This window comes from Emys orbicularis, chromosome 15, assembly GCF_028017835.1.
Source record: "Emys orbicularis isolate rEmyOrb1 chromosome 15, rEmyOrb1.hap1, whole genome shotgun sequence".
NCBI lineage: Eukaryota > Metazoa > Chordata > Testudines > Emydidae > Emys > Emys orbicularis.
In genome coordinates, this window is record NC_088697.1 from 23854800 (window position 1) to 23875245 (window position 20446).

The following is a 20446-nucleotide window of genomic DNA, read 5'->3' on the forward strand; positions in this document are numbered from 1 at the left end:
ACTATGTAACAGATATACACCGTTGTGGAACTTTAATAACTACCACGCAGCTTTCCTGTGCATCATTTGGTAAAACTGGTCTTCTCTTAAATATAACGTTGTGGGTGAGATTTTCAGAAGCAAACAGCATTGGACTAAAGGCCAGATTTTTAAAGGTATTTAGGCGCCTAACTCCCATTGACTTCAAAAACTGGCCCTATTGAACAAACTGTGCTCCCATTGAAGTGAATGGCATAGCTCCCAATGAGTTCTGTGAAATGAGAATGGAGTTAGGCCAGCATTGAAAGCCCCATCTGATAAGCAAGGGACAAATTTTGCAAATGTGAGGACCTAAAGTTGGGCACCTAAAATCGATATGTCGCTACTCACATACAAATGGCCTGATATTCAGAGGTGTTGTCAACGGGAGCCAAGGGGGACACGGTATCTTTAAAAAAAAATCAGGCCACTTTGATTGAGGTGCTTACCTGTGGATTTAGGCGCCCGTCTTTGCAGATTGTGGTCAACCTTTATTTGGGGGCCAGCGTGAAATGAGCCTGGTGGGAATCAGACTGTTCCTATTGGCCAGGTGTCTGCATCAGAAAGCCATAGGCACAAATGGCAGAAGGTAAAGAAATGACTAGAAAGCATGGGCGGCGGGTATCATAGGCTGGGGGAGGCTGTGCCACCCCAAACAGCCAGACATGGCCCCACCCACGCTCTGCCCCAGGCCCTCCCTCCTGCATCCCGCTTGGCGCGGCTCCAGTCTCCCTGTGGGGTGGCCCCGGCTCAGGCCATGTCACCTGCCTTCCTGGCGCTCTGGGACTGGGGCCACACCAACTGCCCTCCCAGCACTCCGGAACTGGCGTGAGGGGGTTGGGGTTGCTCCGGGGCTGTGAGGCACTAGCCGGTGGTGGGGAGGGCTCTGGGCTCTGGCAGTGGGTGCAGAAGGGGTGGGGCCTCGGTTGGAAGGGGCGGGGCTGGTGGGCTAGCCTCCCCCAGCCGACGGTTCACACACCGCCCATGCTGAAAAGTGAACTCTCCCCTCTCCTTCTGAAAGTTGTTCTTGCAGAAGCGGTCAGGCACGTTGGGGGAGGGGTTCACACCGATGCTTCCTGCGCTGTACCTATTCTGTGACTAACTAGATGAGTCTCCAGGTCAGTCAGCCGGCACCTGTCAGCAGCACTATGCTGGCTTCAAGGTTCAAATGAGCCAGCAGGAAATTGGCACTCACCTCCTCACTGCATTTCAGTGGGATTCCTTCAGGCTTCTTTGAAAATCCTGCCCTACATGTCTAAAAATAATGAAACATCAAATCAGATGAATATGCTTCTGGATCACTTTTCAGCCAAAGATCTCAAAGCACTGTGCAAGTGTAGCATTCTCGCCCTTTTACAGAGGTGGAAACTGAGGCAGAGAGAGCAGAAGTGACTTGCACACCTTCACATGGAGTCAGTGGCAAAGATGGGGAGAGAAGCTAGGTCTCCTGATTCCCAGCCCTGTGCCTCTACAGGGATCTCTCTTGATCTGTGTAGACCCTCCCACACAGAAAGATGTAGTAAGCAGAGCTGCCAGGTCTTTAAATTAACACTGATACCTACGGCAGTAATCCAAGGCTGCCAGTGAGTTGAGACACAGCAGCTGCCGTGGGTTTAAAAGACAGTTACGTACAACAAAACCCAGAATCATGAAAAAAATGTGTCTAATTTCAGGCTGAATCTCAGTTTCACACTATGTTCCTCAAAGACCTGCTAACATTTGCAAACCTTTAGAGTAGCCCTGGCCCGATTTATGGTTTCACCCAGAAATCATTGTTAATCCACCGGTTTGTTGCACTTTCAATGCACTTGCAAATTTTGATTGAGATTTTGGTTTAGTCTGAAACTCAAAAGGGTGCAAACTCTACGGGAACTGAAACCAGACCTAATGTCTCTTGTAGGCACTAGAGACAGGACTGAGCTGAGAAGACAGCACTGAATTTTCCTAAACGTCAAGGAAATCTAGGTCCCGTGTTCTGGTTTAGATCATGTGCCTTCCAGTGATGGCTCCAAGACATGAAACTCTCCTCCAGATCAGAACTTCTCCAAAAACCTGGGGGGTTCAGATCCATGTTCAAGTTCCATACTCAATACCGCTAACCCCCTCGAGTGAAAGTGCTTGGCATTCCCCACAGCTCGCGTGTTTCTCCGCACACCTGAGGTACGTTTCAAACGACAGAAAAGGGCTCCTCGACGTCACAACTTTCGAAATGCTGCCATTCCCCCACATCTCCTGCCACGTGTTTCAGGCTAAAAGGGGCTGTTTAATCATCCCCAGCGGCCTCTGCTGGGATTCTGATGGCCCCACAGGGCAGCTTAACTGTAACAAGCCAGCTGATCAGAAAAGACATGCACAAGCTCCAGTCTGAAGTGATTTACCACTAAATAATAAACAAAGGGAATCAATAAGTGTCACACGACGTTACAGAACCAAACTGGGTCCCGTCAGCCCTTCAGCAGAGAGGCAGGAAGCGCGATGCCTGCTCACAGCTCAGGTCTCCTGCGTGCTGCTGGGTTTCCTCCTCCTCTTCAATATCGCACCATATTGCAGACAGCCCCTGATTCTGTGTGGCGCAGGGGCCTGGCAGGGAGGTGCTGGGCACCCAACGCAAGTCAGTGAGAGTTGGGAGCGCTCAGTGCCTCGCGGGACCAGCCCCCACTGTTTGCAAAAAGAAGCAGCAGCAGCGTGCTTGAGTCTGAGGCTGAAGGGGAAATGGTTTCTGAATGGAAACAGTGTGCTGGGAAGCACCCTGTTAAGTGCAAAAGTGCCACCGCAAGGACTGCGATAGGAGGGGACTGTGCAAGGGCGGGGCAGCATTGGCAGAGCAGCATGACAGGTACAGGCCTAGAGCGAGAGGATGTGCATCGGTCAGCACCAAGGTGTATCTGAAGAACTAAGCTGGGGGTCAGCTGGGCAAAGGCGCAAGACATGACTGAGGTTATTGGCAGAGCTGTGCTGGGGAGAACACAGAACAGCTGGGGGTGCTGCAGGTGGGCAGAACTTGGGGGCAAAGAGGGCAGAGATTGGAACAACAGGGGGTGGGTGCTGCAAATGACAATGAAGAATCTTCCCCCCTGCCTGCTCCAAGACCTACACAACTTCAGCAGAATCCTAATTTCTGGAATGCTGCTTCTGATCAGAACACCAGGGGAGCAGCAGAAAGTGGATGAGGACAGAGAGACAGAATGCTGTCCCAGTACATCAATCAACGCATAGCTGGGAAAGTTAATGTACCACTTAGAAGGTGGAACAACTTTTTTTCTTTTTAAAGGGAGGAGATTTCTGCAGACAGATTGCCCCAGTAATTGATTTACCAAGGCAATAAAAGAAAAAAAAATCAAGGCAAAATGCTCGGACTACATCTCTGGGCGTCTGCAAGTGATGTTTGCAGAGTCTGGGCAGTCCCTCGCTCTCCTTTGAAATCTGTTGTGGTGCTGTTGGGGCTGACCGCAAGTTACCTTGGGCTGTTGGGGGGAGCTAGTAGTGAACTGGCTTTGACCAGATGGGCTGGCTTGCAGCCACTCGACTGAATAAACAAGTAAAGAGATAAGCGAGGCCTCGGACTGTGAAATGTGGAAACAGGAAGCAATAGTGTTTCCTGCCAGAGCCTGCTTGTGGGTCAATACAAGCCCCCTGAGAAAGAGATGGTGATAAAAACGGCTATGCGAATTGCTTTAGATGAACAGTCTCACCTGCGGACCCTGGCCTTGTGGGTGCCCAGGAATCCCCCACACTGGAGCAGAGCCTGCTACGAGCCCTCAAGGACAAGGCTGGAGGGTCCGGGACTGTCCGTAGCAGAAGAGGGTTTAAGCATTGATTCTTGCTTGCTTGCTTGCTGGAAAGCACGTATTTAGTAACGCGTGAAGGCTGGGAAGTTTATTATATCTTGGCAATAAAACCAGTTATACTTATGTACCTGGTGTGGCTTAATTGAGTGTATCCGAGGTGCCTCTCCCCCCCTAATTTGGCTCAACAGGTGCTTAATTAATCTGCAGGACAGTTTGGAGGTGTTAGCAAGTTCCACAGGATGGTGGCTGGCTCTGTGATAGGTTCCAGAACCCCAACGGCAATGAAATGGAATATAATTGTTGCCCTTTCCGGTCACAAACCTGCTCCCATAACTCTGTAACAGACCTGCCCTTTATGAGACTCTCCTACAGAATGCAAGGAGGTGACGCTAATAAACAGGCTTTGAGCGAAATTACTCTAAAAATAGTTTAGACTTTAATAGAGAATGAGATCGTTTCGACAGGTTGTTAAGACCATCCTATAGAATTCTACAGCCAGCGTGGGAGTCTCTATTAAATTCTATAGGGTGATTCAAAAGCCCTTCAGAAAGGTGAACACTCTATTAAATCCCACAGAACTGTCAGCGTCAGACCTTTGCCATCAGGAAACATTTTACGGACCTGGGTGACATTCCAGAGTGTGGACCTAGCAGCTATTTGAGCCAGAAGAACAGATATGACAAAGCTACGTCCAGCCACAAACCTGACCATGTCTAAAGCACACACAGGGACGGATACGTTATGCGGGGGATGGCACAGCGAGTCAGTAAAGCTCTGGCTCCAGCTTTGTGGGGTCCTGGTGACAGGTGTGACTCCCCCAAATCTTCTGTGCATTTGACTCCTGTGCATATCCACAACACAGATCCCTGGAATCTTTCACCTTGGAATCCCATGCGGTCTCTGCCCGTGGGACTGATCCACAGACAAGGAAGAGAGACTGGGATGCTAGAGATACAGGATGCAGGATGGCTGGCAGGCTGGGCACACAGCAGGGCCCTTGGATGGGTGAAGCCCTAAGCAATACAGAGTTACCACAGGCCTAAAGGGGGCCTACTTATGTTACTAATCCACAAAGAGAGTTTCTATTGGGAACTAGGGCTGGAGAATGGCTGCCGGTGGGTGAACCTCGGAAGGTCATAGGGCCAGAAAAGCACAGAGAAACCTGGGTTATCTGAACTGTACCTGCACTAGAGATGAGATCAAGTGGCTACATTCAGGTTCAAGGCAATGTAGTAGGACGAGCTGATCTGGGGGAGCAGGGGTAGGCTGAGCTCATTTGCAAAATCCCCAAACCAAGATCCAAGTTTGTATTTTGCACACCCTTGATATCTGGGGCCTGGTTTCAGGTGTATCTCTAAGCCAAACCTCTCGAGACTGAGATGTTTGACCAGGAATCGCCTTAGAATACTAAGCAGTTGACGTAACACTCGGCAGACACTCAGATCTTACGATGGGGAGTATGGAATAAATACCAAGAGCAGGTGAGACTGGATGGGAAGTGGTGAGAGAGGGAGAGCGTGAGCAGGCCGAAGGTTTCCAGTCGTGCGAGGCATTTACAGGGGTGCCGGAACAATTTGTATAGTGGGGGTGCTGAAAGCCACTGAACCAAACTGTAAACCCTGTCTATGATGGAAGCCACTTCAAGCCAGGGGGTGCAGGAGCACCCCCAGCACCCATAGTTCCTGCCCCTATGGGCGTTTACCTGCACGCTGAAGCAAGCAACGAAGAGTGGTGAGCCGAGCCAGGGGAGGCATCACAACAGATCAAGGATTCTCCAGGTACAAGACAAAACCAGTTCTAGAAACCTAGCAGAAGTGCGTTTAAAGCCTCCAGAGGATATCAATTGAGAGCCTGTCACTTGGTGTCAGGATAACTTTCCGGGCAGCTCTCGGGGCTTGTTAAGTCTCTCTTGCTTGGGCTGCATTGCAGCACCAGTGGCAGAGCTGCCTGAAAGCAGAAGCACTGAAATTGGAGATGAAAAAGACGGATGACTCCTCAGTGCCTCATCCGTTCCCCTCCCCCACCCCCAGCCAGCAATACCCATTCCCCTGCGCTATATTCCCAACTCTCGTGCTCTATCCCGCATGGTTTTCATTGTGATTTGAACGATCAAGCCATTGTCTGCTCCTGTACCTCTTGGGAACAGACAACGGCTTGATTTCATTGTACAGATTCCTCCACCAATTCCCGTGGGGCAGGGCTGTTTGGTTTGGAAATATGACCAGAATTGTCTCCATCTGGCAAATCAGGCATCACTTTGGGGGTGGGGAGAGGTGCATCTATTAATTGAACGCTATTGGTTTCCAGGTTGCTCAAAACATGCAGTTAATCCTCTAAAATTCACTGTGAGGGCAAATTATTAGTGACTTTATTGAGTACATCCATTCAGGCTTGAATCTGCAGAACACTCCTGCAGTAACCCTCCCACCACTGGGTCTTCTGCAAACCCTGGCATGGATTCCTTAGATTGTCTATCCAATTTACTTTGCCAAAAATTCTTGGTTAAAAACAATGTACAGAATCTTTCTAGGGCATTGGCTGCACTGGTCATTAGCCCCAACCTCAGCCATCAGTGGCCAGCCATTGGCATAGGTGCACCATGGCACACCCACGAGGAAAACCACAATTTACAACAGTTGGTCTTGCTTGAAACTTGGGTTGGCTCAATTAGTACAAATCACTCTTGTCTACACTAGGGGTCAGCAACGATGCAGTTGTGCTGGCCACTGATAGCTGGAGTCATGGCTATTCCCTACTGGAAATGAGACCTAGGACACCCAAAACAAAACCACTTTTAAGATAGCATGCCCCGTTTCCATGTCAGACACTCTCCTATGCTCTCGAGTATATGGCATTGGTGACGCCTTTACTGCAATACCATGTCCAGTTCTGGTGACTGCACTTTGAAAAGCATGCTGAAAAACTGGAGAGGGTTCTAGAGAAGAACCACAAGAACGGTTCAAGGTCTGGGAAACGTGCCGTACAGGGGGAGGCTTCAGGAGCGCCATCTATTTAATTTAAAGATTAAGACGTGATTTAATCGCTGTCGATAAGTACTTACACGGCGAGAGGATTTCTGATAGTAGAAGCTGAAACTGGACAAATGCAAACGAGAAACAAGATGCAAATGTTTAACACTGCGGATAATTAAGCATTGGAACAATTGATGGATTCTCCAACTAGAAGTTACGGGCTTGATGCTGGAATTACCAGATGACGCTCTCTGGCCTGTGTTATGCAGGAGATTAGACTAGATGATCATAGCGATCCCGCTGACCTTAAAATCTATGACTGTGACTAAACAGCTCCTTCCTCCAGAACGATAACCATTCCAGGGGAGGGATAGCTCAGTGGTTTGAGCATTGGCCTGCTAAACCCAGGGTTGTGAGTTCAATCCTTGAGGGGGCCACTTAGGGATCTGGGGCAAAATCAGTACTTGGTCCTGCTAGTGAAGGCAGGGGACTGGACTCGATGACCTTTCAAGGTCCCTTCCAGTTCTAGGAGATGGGATATCTCCATTAAAAAAAAAAAAAACAGTTACCTTACACATCCACCAAAGCCGCTCCGCTCCCCCGGCACCCTAACTTCAATGAAGTCTGAATATTCCTCCCGTAGATGTGAGGGAAGCAAGGCTGTTTCAGATAGTGCCAGGACCAGCCGGTGTAATAATTACACAGTTAAACATAGTAATTAAAACAAAGCAAAAAAAAAAAACTAATCAATTTCACTTAATGGAATATATGTGAACAAGGGGCAAGGCGAGGGAGGGCAGGGTGAGGGAAAGAGAGATCTTATGCGACATGCATACTAACTGCTTCCAAATGAAGCCACTGCTGCAATGAGGCCCAGGCCTGGCTGCTTCCCACAGTAACTTCAAGTCTCCCTGGAAATGGTTCAGGGTACGTCTACACTGCAAAAAAAAATAAATAAATAAAGACCTGGAGCAGGAAGTCTCAGAGCCTGGGTCAACTAACCAGGGCTCATGCTACGGGACATTCAGGCTCTGGCTGGAGCTTGGGCTCTGAAAACCTCCCACCCTCGCCGAGTTTTAGAGACAAGCTCCAGCCCCAGCCCGAATGTCTACACGGCTATTTCTAGCCCGCTGGCAAGAGCCTGGGTCTGTAGACCCAGGATCTGAGACTCGCTGCAGTGTGGACGCAACCTCAGTCCTTTTCCCTCGGAGACCTGTCACTGCATCAGGGCAACTCTTGTGATAGCACAGAAGACTTTAAATCCGGGCTTTAACGGCCCGGATTGAATTAAATGCATCGTAAAGCAGCCTCACCGTTTAAGAGGTAGGCACGGGAGCTTGCTTTCTCCTCTCTGCTTAAGGCTCTCTCTCTATTTATGGAATGATGAGTTGACTGTGGGCTACGCGCTTCCTTTTTTTTTTTATGTCATCTGATCAAGAGGGTTATAAAACGCGCTGCGGTAATAAACGCGGCGCGAGGAGCCCGCTGCAGAGCATGGCAGAAAAAGGAGATACTGTTGTGAGGATGCGTTATTAATAAATGAAGTAGGGTGATTACAGGGAAGCAGAGCGGGATTCCACAAGCTGGGGCAAAGCAGTGATTTAGGAGGGGCAAAGGATAGAAACACATTTAAGATGCCGAAGCTGGGCTTTAGGGGTCCTGAGCAGTGGGAGGTCGACTGGGGGTCACTGAAATAGCAAAGCCAAGGTTTGTGTTTCTTATCTCTGAAGCTTTATACAGTGACACCATCTTGATTGCACGGAGCGTATGGGTCTGTGTTCGCAGCAAAGTTAGCCTGGGGTCCTGCTAGGGTGTTGCCCCAAACCCCTTTCCCCTCCACCCATCCAAATCACACACATTTGATGGTGCTTTTAACCAGAGCTAGCTGGGCCGTTTGGAGCTCCAAGCTAAAGCCTGAGTGAGGCTTTCACATGGGCTGGTAACCCATCCACTTTGCAGTGAGGCTGCAGGCTAAACCTCTCAAACACTGATAGTCCTCCAAAGCCTTCCCACAATTCCCTCCTGAGTGCCCAGAAGAACAGACAAGTTCTCCCACAATTCATGGGAAAGAATCATAGAGCAGCACAGCTTATTGTGGCACAAAGAACCACAGACGGTGGCCCCCGAAGTCCTAAGTGACACACATGGCGGAGCGCGGCACCAGTGAGGATGCAGTAACTGGGGTAGGGCTTTGCCGGGTGGCTGCTCAGGCCCGGGTGCGAGTTAATTCTGCAGTGAAGACGTACCTTACACGGCCGGGTTTGTACTCGGGTGGGGAGGGCAAGGAACCTGGGAAGGGACAGGAGAAGAACTTGGCATGGAAAAATGATACAAACACGGGGCTGAGTTGGAGATGAATTGCAGAATAGACCAATGCCAGAGATGCGGGCGCCTCTGCACAGATAGAGCCTCCGTAGGGTAACTGGTAGTTAGACCAGGAGACTGGCACTTTGAACTGCTGGGTTCTGCTCCTGAGCTTGCCATAAACTTCTTGAGTGACCTTGAGCCCAGTCAAGCCAAGCCCGATTTGCAAGCGTAAGGTGCACGTGCAGCTCCTGCTGACTTCAGCGGGAGTTGAGGACCCTTTGCACGTCTGCAAAACAGGTCCTCAGCTGCTTTTGTGACTCTGTTTCCCCATCTGGAAAACGGGGACAACCATACCAGACTCACAGGGCCATCATGGGGCTTCCTCACGTAACGTCTGTGAAGCACTTCAAGGTCCCTGAATGGAAGACGCTGTAGGAGCTCAATGCATTTATTATCCCACACTGAAGCCTTCCCTTTCAGGATAAACTGCTCAAGGGTCCGGAAAGCACCTGGCTCTTCCCTGCCCCCCTGTGGGGAGGACAGGGTCTTGGCACATGCACATGGCAAGTGGCAAAGGCCCATGAGAATTATGGCCGAGTTCCCAGGCATGGACTAGGCTGTTGGCTCCTTTTTACAAGCCTTCATGGTTATTACCACCTATTTCTTTTTACATTCCTGCCAAAATACCAACATTAATCTCCCTCGCTCCCGCAAGGCAAAACATGGGTAATTGGATTTATATGGCTTAGAAATTTGTTAGATTTTTTTAAAAAAAATGTATATACACACTAAATATATAAACAAATAAATAAATAATGACAGGAGGGAAGGCACTGCCCCGCTGTGACGTATCCTGGGGGATGGGTAACAGCAGGCTGGCTTAAACCGAAACCCCATTAATCTTAGCTATCTCCAGCCACCACCTTTCCCTCCTGTCCTCAGGCTAGTTGTGTTGATTACTTGGGTCTGATTTAAGAACTCTCGCCTTCTCGGAGCACTGAACTTTACAAGCTTCCCGTTGTGCACTGCCATTCAAGCTTCAAGCCCTCCTGCTTTCTACTCTCTTTTCCTTGCTTTCTCTTCCACTCTTCCCTCTACTTTCCTGCCTCTCTCTCCTTCCAATCCTCCCCTTCTCTTTCTTGCTTGGTCCCTTTCTCCAGCTCCATCCACTCCCTCACTGGGACACAAAGGAAGCCCCTCCACCACACACAATCCCTTTTCAGATCCTTGCTGCATAAACAGCAGGAAAAGAGAAACCTGGATTTCCTCATAGGGAGGGAGAAACCATGAAAGATCCTTCTCCTGCTCAGCTGGAGTCTCCGTCCTTCATGGGGCAATTCAAAGGGTCTTAGGGCTTTGTCTAAGTGGGGAAATTGACCAGACTGAGGCATAAGGATTGTTGAGGAATAAGCAATAAGGGTTGAGGAAGTATTCCAGAACAGCTCCCCGCATTGACCCGCTGTCCCAGAATAAAAGTGATTTTATTCCAGAATAAATTACTGTACTCTAGAAGTACACTGATGATTCTGGAATAAAGGCACTTTTACTAACAGAGTGTCAACCCAGTGAGCTATTCCAGAATATTTTATTCAACAATGGCTATGCTAGTCAATTTCTCCATGTAAACAAGCCATTACCCAGGGCTCCTTCCAGCACAAACTGGAAGCAAGCAGCACCCTATTCTGCAATGGACATTTAGCTGCAGGTAATCCACAACATGTTTAGGCAATGGCCATTTTGCACCTTGTTAATCCGATCCCTGCTTCAAGGTATGAGCTGTATCCTGCAAAGGGCAGAACTAAAACCCCGTCCTTCTTCTATATGCAGCACTGCCCAGATGAGGAGAGGACTAGAAAGAGAACCTCATTTCATCAGACAGTCCAGACTAACAGCTGTACTCCTCTTCAGCGGGTATAACACAGAGCGGGATGGCTACTGCAAAAAATGATTTCCACCACCATTTGTCCAACTACTTAAACAAATTTATTTTCATGGGACTCAATGCCCGTTTGTGTTTGCTTTCCTCACATATTCTAACGAACAAGTTGGCTGGGGGGAATGTTCATGCAATCAGACAGTTTTAAGCAAATATTATTATGTTAGCATTACTCATGCACCAGAGCCCCGTTACGCTAGGTGCTGTACGAACGCAGAACCCAAAGATGGTCCTTGCCTCAAGGAGTTTACAGTCTACAGGAGAATATGAATGGAAAACAAATATACAATTAGTATTTGTGAGTATTGGCACTGGAGATCTAACCATTGAGAGTTATGGCTCATCCCACCAGGGAACAGAAAACATGAGATTTACGTGTCCTATTAAATCAGCTTGAATGTCAAATATCCCACAACAAACTGCTCACAACAGACAAAGAATTATTGGCAGGAATTATTCGGTGAATTGTTTTGCATGAATAAAATTGGAGAAAAACTGCACTCCACCCACAGATAACTGGCAAAAGGGGTGGGGGGGGGGAGAAAGAGGTGAAATTCACTGAATTAGTTATTCCTTATGAATTGTCTCCTTGACTATAGTATCTAGATTATCATTTAAAATAATACATGTGGCTGTTGTATGAGGTATCCTTACTTTAGGGTTGAGGGAAAACCAAATAAATTCAGGAAATGGAAAAAAAAATCGAGATTCAAGAGACAAACTATGAAAGAAGGTAGTGGAACCAAGAAAGGCTTCAGAAGATGGAAATTGGAACAGCAAGGGTTCTGTTGGGCCCCGATTTCCTTTTGTGGCGTTAACTCCTAAGCCCTTTCCAGAAACAAAGACTAGAGCTCTAGGAACCATGCGTATGTCCAGACAAACGCAGCTATTACCATCTTCAGTCCAGGGGAGTTTCTTGTGCCTGCAGAAGATTTAGTGTATTCCACAGCAAAGGGATTACAACAAATTTATTCTGAACCTCTGTAACTGAATATTGCTGCTTCCAACGATTTCAGACGAATAAAGCTCAAGTGTCAAGTGTTTGGAGCTGTGTGTGGATGCTGGCTTTTCACTAGAAAGAAATACAGGAACCTTGCTAGAACTTAAATCGTATTCCTCATAGAACAGCAAACAACTCTTGCTCTTTCTTTTCTGTGAAGCCAGAAGAGATCTGCTGCATTATGCAAAGCAGATTTTAAAGCAAAGACTGTTGTTCCAGTTTTCTGGTTGCAATTTCACTGTCTCCAGGTCTCCACTCACCCACTTCCTCCTCCTGTCTGTTGTATTCTACCCAACCCGCTGGACAATGTTCAGACAAAGAGAGCGGGTCTGATCTGGTACCCAGGGCAGCCAGTGGGAAAGCACCCCTTGTCTTCATGGTGCAGCATCAGGCCCAGAGAGGGGTGTTGGCAGAATCAGTGGCTAAGCTTTATTGAGGACTATGTTCCAAAGGCCTGAACTAAAGCCCATGCTGAATTCATTGGGGCCCAGATCCTCAAAGGTACTTAGGTGCCTAAATTGGGACCTAAAGGTCTTGCCATTGACTGCAATAGATGTTGGATCAGATCCCGAGTGAAGTAGAGCCACTGACTTCAGTGGGAAGTTTGCCCGAGTGTAAAACCAGAGCGCCTGATTCTGGATTAAGATGTGAGTAAGGATGGCAGCGCCTGGCCCGCAGTGAGGACTTTGGGATTTTGCCCACAGTGTGTAAAACTCTTTAGCATCTGTCAGGAGCTATAGAAACATTAGACATTCCTCTCATTGCTACCTCTCGCGCTTCCTCCCCTAACATTAGAGATGGAACCTAGCTGCAAAGTGTGAATGAGAATTTCAAACACTCCACAGTGCATGAGTCCAGGGGGCTGGGTATGGGCAGTACCACTGCAGCTGCAGTTCTGTAATAGCACTTGTCTCGATGCAACAGGTTGGCACAGAGGGGAACTCTCCTTCACCCCCATGCCCTTTCTCCAACACCCAGACAATGGCTCTGATATTACAGTTAAATTAGTGGGCACTGTAATTATACCTATCAGGAACAGATAAGACAAGTTAAATACCAGCTACCTAGGGGGAAATTATTATGCCAACGAGGAGGAACCAAATGCCAGAACCCATGGCTGTAATTTCACTGACTCGCCAATTACAGCTCCTACATGCAGGGAGCTCTACCTTGGAAATGGCAGGTATATATTTAGCTGCTTTGGGAAACTTTTGGGGGGAGTAAGGGGGGCAGTGACAGAGCAGGGCCTCGTTAATCTGCCCTTCACTAATCCCCATGCTTTTCGCATTGGCACACAAAAAGCAGCAGGCAGCAAGGATTTAATAGCAGTGACGTTGCTGCTGTGCAAATTTTTTGCTCTATCTAGACTTTTCATCCATATAGCTCAGTGGTGTCGAGTGTCATTAGCCCCATTTTACAGCTGGGGAAACTGAGGCACAGAGGCGGACAGTAGCTTGCCCAAGAGTAATGGCAGAACCAGGAATAAATCCTAGGTCACCCGCCTCCCAGACCAGTGCCCAAATCCATTGGTCCATATTGCCTGTTTGAAGTAGTCTTATATTACCAAACCTCATCATGTGCTACGAAATAGGCTTCAGTAGTTTATTGTACAAAACAATGAAGCACTGTCAGAAATAATGAAAACTATAATAGCAAAAAATAAACAAAGGAACCGTGTCTCATGATGTTTTATCCTGGTGTTTGCTTTTTAACTGGGTTCGTTCAGATACTCACTAAGTTGTGAAATTCAGTGAATCACAAAGTCTTCCATGTGAATTAGCAAGGATCTATTGTTTCTTTAGTTTTTAAATGATGAAGGGTTGTGGAGGCTAAGGTTTCGCTGGGAGTGAATGGGGCAGAAATCTGACTTTTAAACTTTCCTTTAAATATGGGAACAATTCAGCATTGTGCGTCTGTATTTTTTGTTAAATAAAAATGCTTGGTGCTTATGTGTCGTGCATTTCATCCAAGGATCTCAGAGCATTTTATAACTATTAAGGAATTACTTTGCATAACCTCCTCTAGGCACTAGGTGCTGTGAGCCCCATTTTACAGATGGGGAAACTGATGCATGGAGAGGTAAAGGAACCTTCCCAAGGTCGCAGCACAGCAAGTCAGTGGCAGAGACAGAAACAGAACTCAAGCATTCTGTCTCTCCACTGTTACAGTGCTTACTAGAGCACACTTTCTTTGCCTTTATAAATGGGCTATTATTTCTTAACTATAGATTAACCTATAAAGCTTTGAATATTCTGCTGTTGCTTTATGTCTTTATGTGACGAGACTTGACCCAGCTCAGTTAGATGGGACTTTTGAGGTAGCACCACTGCAGGACCTCAGTTTCTGTGTGGTCTGTGCATGGTCAGAGTGCATGTCATTACTTTGGAGAGAACTTCTTTGTCACTAAGGGCTGCCAAAACCAGAGCGGCGCAGGGACGGACTGCTAAAGTCAATAAGCTAGATAAATTGCCATTATTGTGGTAAATGTTAAAGTAAAATAAGAATGGGAATCTACCATAAACCACACTGCATTGCTTATCTCGCCAGCAAACCAGCCTTTTATAATAGACACCAGTACAGTTCAATTGGTATTTGGATGGGATAACTCCAGGGAGTACCCGGGTACTCCAGGTAGAAATGTTGGTAATTCAGTAGGTGGCACTCGCTCCAGCATGGGGGTGGGATACACTGTGTGACTGGAAATGGGGTTTCAGATGAGATGTACAACTGCGGCGCTGAGCACATGGTTATTCAAGATTCCACAGCATTTTCCACAAGAACGGGAACATTACGCCTTGTGTCCTGACCAAATTCCAACTAGGTAATGAAATTCTTACTTTTAGTTTCAAGCAGATTTGTGGGTTTTCCTTTCCTGTTCTAACTGCTATGTAGTGATCATTTCTGTGAGCTACTAAACAGCTACTGTGCTTCACACCAGAAGTGGCTGCATTTCAGCAGTTGGTAACGCGTTGGTTGTTTGTTTGATTTTATCCACAGTGTATAGACCGACTGCAAACCACTTGGTGTTTCTTTGAGATGCAAAGTGTGTAAATGTACTAAGGGAATTGTTTGTTCTTAAAACAAAACAGCAAGGTATCCATTAAAATATGAGAATGGTTTTACAGCAATGATCTAAAGTGACACTGGAAGCTGCCAGTAGATGGAGCCATAGATTATGCAAGGGATCTCTAGGAAGAAAAAGCAGAGAGAGAGATTCAGGAGCAGGGGAGCACTAAGCTATTGCTTGTCTGTATGGAATCTTCATTTGCCCCCCCCGAAAAGTCAAAAGTCCTGCTCTCCATTGTAGATCTCATTTCTTCTATGAACGTGGTCGCTTTTTCAGCACTGTATGCATTTAAAGGACTGATCCAGAGTGGTGATGAGCTTCCATAAGTCCATTAAAGCCAACAGGGAGTTGCAGGTGCTCTGCACCTCTCAGCATCAGGCCCTTCTGCATTATCAGTTTAAAAGGGACCTTCTGGGTGAAAACTAAAAAGTGCATTTTCAGGGCTTACAGGAATAAATGAGCTGGCATCTCTGGACCCTGGTTTGTGAAACTGCTGGAAGGCCCTACAAGTCCTCTCGTTACTGGAAAAAGAAACCTCTAACTTCTCTTTTAAAGCATCAGTCTCCTAACTGGATAGCTGTTAATGCCACCTCCCTCCACAATCTGGGTGTGGACTCTGCATCTCATGCCAGGATCACATCAGAGACTGTGCACGCTGGAGGCCTACTGCAAGTTGTCATCAATACATAATGCAGAGAGTCTCGGAAGTCTGTTTTAAGGGCGTCACTGCTTTCCTGTCCCATGGGGGAAGGACGTTCTAAAATCTGTATGGCATGCATCCCACTGCACTGTCTTCAGGGATACTGCAGCCTGTTGCATGGTGAAGCCACAAATCAATGTCAGATGCATCCCAATGCACCTTCTCCCTGAAACTGCATATCAGTATCACATGCATCCCTGATACCCTGTCTCCAGCAAGATATTGCGGTCTGCTGTACAGGGCTGTTGCAAATCAGCACCAGCTGCATCCTTGATATATCGTCTCCCGCAGGATATTGCAGCCTGCTCAGTGCTGATGCAAATCATTTCCCACTACATCCCTAATACACCATATCCCTGCAAAACGCCGCAGCCCGCTGCACGGCTGCCAGTGCCACATCTCAGGTAAGGACAAACGCCATGCCACATTATCTGAGGGAAGCGGAAGGTTCACTTTAAAGATGAATTGCACATGTCTGCCTCAGAGAGCCGGATTGAGCTGCAACAGCTGCTTTTAGCAATGAAGGCCCTGGCAGTCTAGGATTGTTCCTACCGTCAGTGGAGTTCTCCCGTGTGATGGCAATAACCCAGCTCCAGACAGGGCCGGCTCTGGCTTTTTGGCCGCCCCAAGCAAAAAAAAAAAAAAAACGGGGCGGCCAGAACGGCAAAGCAAAAAAAAAAAAAAATCTGCGGCGCGGGTGCAGGGGGACCGGCTGGGGGGGGCGGGAGGGGGAGGGAGCGAGCGGGAGAGAGAGAGAAGGGGGCGGCCGGGGCTACAGCAGGGGCGCTGCCACGCGGCCCCTCCCGCTGCGCCGCCTCCTGCCGCCTGCCGCGAGGGCTCCGCTACGGTCGGCGGGGAGGGAAGGAAGAGGACTGCCCTGCAGGGCACTCTGGTTCTCCACGCTGTCGCCCCCTACAGGGCAGCCGGAAGGGAACAAGAACAAAAACAAAACAAAAAAGCGGCCGTGCCGCCCTAGGATTGGGCAGAATGCCTCCTCCAACAATCTGCCGCCCCAAGCACCAGCTTGCTCAGCTGGTGCCTGGAGCCGGCCCTGGCTCCAGAGAGAGCTAAGGCTGTGCTTTTCAACACAGGTACTGATCATTCTGCGCAGTGGAGCCCCTGGGAAGGGAAGTGGCACCACGGTGGAGCACAGCAGGGAAGCTGGTGCCCTGGTTTTGATAGCCTCCCAGGGCCCCCGTTAGACAAACCATTCCCTGAGAGGTCCACTGGGTTAAGCTGATTAATGAAGAGGCTGTGGGCACAATGGGCTAGCATAGACACTGCTAGGGGGTCCTGAATCTTCATTAGCTCACTGAACAGCTAATTGTCTTCTAGGGGCTGGCACCCAGGCGACAGGGAAAAAATTCAAAAGGGAGCCTGGCAAGGCCAGCTGGAAGTGGGGCTGGCAGGAGGTACCAGCAGAGCCTGGCAAGCAGTTATCATGGAAAGGCATGAGGAGAGCGGCACACAATTCCTGTGGCTGGGCTCCCAGCGATACCACCACCAAAGCAAGTGCAAGGGGCTGACAGGGAAGTGGCTCACTGCAACGAGAGGGGCTGGGGATAAAAGGGTGGAAAGGGCAGAGTGTGGAAATGGGGAAAGTGGAGAAGAGGCATGCGGTGACGAAGAGACAGGGGATAAAGAGGGGGAGGTTGAAGAGACAGAGAGACAGAGGGCAAAAAAAAAAAAAATGAAAGGAGCGAGAGACTGATAACGTCTGAAAAGCCCAACAGCTATGGGGCTGGATTCTTCCCAACCATTCCCGTTCCCAAGGCCAGCTGCCGCAAGTTCCAGCCGTGAGCAGGCAACCAGGCCAGAGACTCAAAAAGTAGATCAAAGTTGGCCCTCTGCTGGTGGAAATCAGAGAGTGCATCCGAGACAGCATCAAATCATATGTATCCCTAAAATTTAAGCTATTAGACTAAGAGGCATGTTCCCAGTGGTTTAAAACCAAGAACCCTAAAAGAAAATGGCTTTATATTTTGAACATATGATCCTCTCCCTGTTAGATTTGCAGCCCTAACATCACAGCACTTTGCTAGGGCATGAGAACCTGAAAGTTTACTAACTAGTCTGCCTCCGTTTTCCAGGCTGGGAGAAATTCAGAAAACCATCAAGCAGCATCCAGGGTGAAAGGACAATGAGATTTTTAACCAGCTTAGGTTAATTATCTCAGAGGCTATATTATTGGGAGCAAAACTGAAATTGTGCCTTTTGCTTTTTAACCTGCGTCCCTTTAATCACAAATTGTAAACCACCCCGGCTTGGGCTGGGCAGACCTCAGGGAGAATCTGACCCTGAAGATGATAGAGCACAAAAGGGAGCTGTGGTGGGGGACTCTGACTGGCCTGCAGAAAGTATGTTTATTTCAGAGCCAGAGGGTTGAGCACTGGAGTCTTGAGTTCTAACCCAGGTCCTAACCCCAATTCCCCTATGTATGACTGTATGGGTGGCACTTTGCCTCTGGATTTCTGTTCTGTTTGTTCTTTCTTCTCAGAAGAGTATGTGTGGGCTCATTAGCTAATTTTGGGAATGAGTTTTGGAAAGGGGCAGTGGTGTTGCGGGTCCTGTTTTAACAAGGCCACTGTCTGAATGGCAGGGTGCGATTTGTCCATCTCCCTCCGGGAGCCCCTCTGCCCATGAAGCAGGGAGATGACAGACCAGGAAGCAGATAGGTAAATGGGGCAAAGCCCCCATTAAACAGGCAGGGCTTATCAGTCACTCTTCTTGGAAACTCAGCCCCACCACCCCATTATGCTCTGAACTCAGCATCCTTTTGGTAGTGACCCCCCACCATGGGGCATCAGCTGGGATAGAACCCAGGCCCTTCAGCATCTCTGCTGCCTGAACTTAAAGGAGGAAATGCCAGCTGGCAATCGTAGTAGGCTCTTATCCCCTATGTGGGTCAGCTGCTAGAGGAGGATATGATGACACACTTAGCCTGCATATTGCTCCCCCTTGTGCCAGTTTGGGAGGAAGAATTGCTTACTGCAGCCCTGCCCTTCTGGGTGTATGGAAGGAAGCAGGCGGGCTAGTGTGGTGGAGCGGTATCACAGACCATTTGGCATTCGAGACGGGGCAGGAGAATACAAAGTTCTTAGGACCTGTTTGTTTAAGATCCGTACGCAAAATCCACACCCCACCACGGACACTTCATGCCGCACAGATGACCGGAAAAACACTGGACCTGTCTATCTGACCACAAGCAGCACAGTCAGCATCTACTGAACTGGCTGTCTCTGCTGTGCCGAAACCACGCGCCCACAGCACACTGGGCACACCTGGAACTCGCCGAGGAAAGGGAACGGGATTCTCTGCTGTACTGCCTCGTGTAGAAGCGGCCCATCTGCATATAAGTTGCCTGCATTTCTTTTGCAGCAAACAGCGTAAGGTAAAACATCCATCAGAATTCATAAGATGCACCCCCGGAGTAAAAGATTGATTTGATATTAACAGACGTGTGCAGAGAATATAAAGTGATCAAGGCAAAATACTGACATCTCCGGAGGCATCACAGCCCTGGAAACCGGTTAGAAATGCAGACTGGCATAGATACACAGGCAATACAGAGCCCTGATACTCACCCCACCTCGCCTCCCACACACATACACACAACTTTAGGAAGAGAACTGGAGTGTCAGCCAGCGCAAGCTCACTGTCTGCCACCTAAACCCAATTGCCAGCAAACTGTCTGGCACCAGCGTTCTCCTGCCAGCTCCACCGTGACACCGCCCAGCACCCACGTTTCACTGCAACCCCCCCATCTGGCACCCACGCCCCAGTGCCGAAGAAACAACAGAACGTACCCTCTTCGTTCCTTTAGACGCCCTGGCACTCTATGCAGAGACACCCCCGTTACCATGTCAGCAACCCCCACTCCCAGCTCACGGGGCTCCGAAGCCCCTGACTCAGCATCATATGTTCTTCCCTGACTCGGGGGTCTCACCCCCACCCCATTCACGACAAACCCTCTCAACCTGTTTTTACAGGAGAAACAGTCAGAGCCAAGGCTGAGCCCTGTTGCCATGTGGCATCGAAAGCCCCTCGCTCCGCAGGCTGGTTCCACTCCTACACGGCCCCTCCTGGCATGCACCTGGGGCCGGAGCACCCACAGAGCGACACCCCTGTAGATACCCAGAGAAAAAAACATCTGCTCCTACCTGAGGGTGGCACTCTCCCCTTGTCTGACGGTCACGTTGTCCATAGCTTTGGGGAAGGTGGCATCTCCGCTGCGCACGGGCACTCCTGCGGGCACAAGGAAGAGCAGCCTGAGACAGAGGACGACGAGGCACCTCCAGGGCACGACTAAGCACCCGCCGACCCCCATCCTGGGCAGCAGGGACTTTCCAAAAGGCCAGAAACACACCCGACAAGGCAACCAGGAGAAACGGGGGGGAAACCAGGCAAACAGGGTGGGAGCGCAGGGCAGGCACGGAGCTCCTCGGAGATTAGCAGCGCCCCTGGCAATCCAGCCTCGGAGAACCGAGCATCCGGAGGGAGTCCCCAGTATTCCTTGGGCGAGGGAGGAGGAAGGGGGCACCGGGGGGGCGGAGGAAGAGGAGGAGGGAAGGTGCCGAGCGAGAGATGAAGGTCACGGATCTCTCTCTGCTCCAGACGCTACTTTAAGATTCAGCTGGGCACGCGCTGCGGAGATCTGG

General features: G+C 49.1%; 1 protein-coding gene across 3 annotated transcripts in view; it reads right to left on the bottom strand.

The window, feature by feature from the left end:
- LOC135889192 (opioid-binding protein/cell adhesion molecule) overlaps positions 1–20115 on the bottom strand; it is a 343806-nt gene extending 323691 nt beyond the window's left edge. For all 3 annotated transcript variants that reach the window (XM_065417022.1, XM_065417020.1, XM_065417019.1), the window contains exon 1: positions 19949–20115. In XM_065417022.1, coding sequence (XP_065273094.1) covers positions 19949–20115 — 167 coding nt within the window. The remainder of the gene's footprint in view (positions 1–19948) is intronic.
- Between the last annotated feature and the right edge of the window lie 331 nt (positions 20116–20446).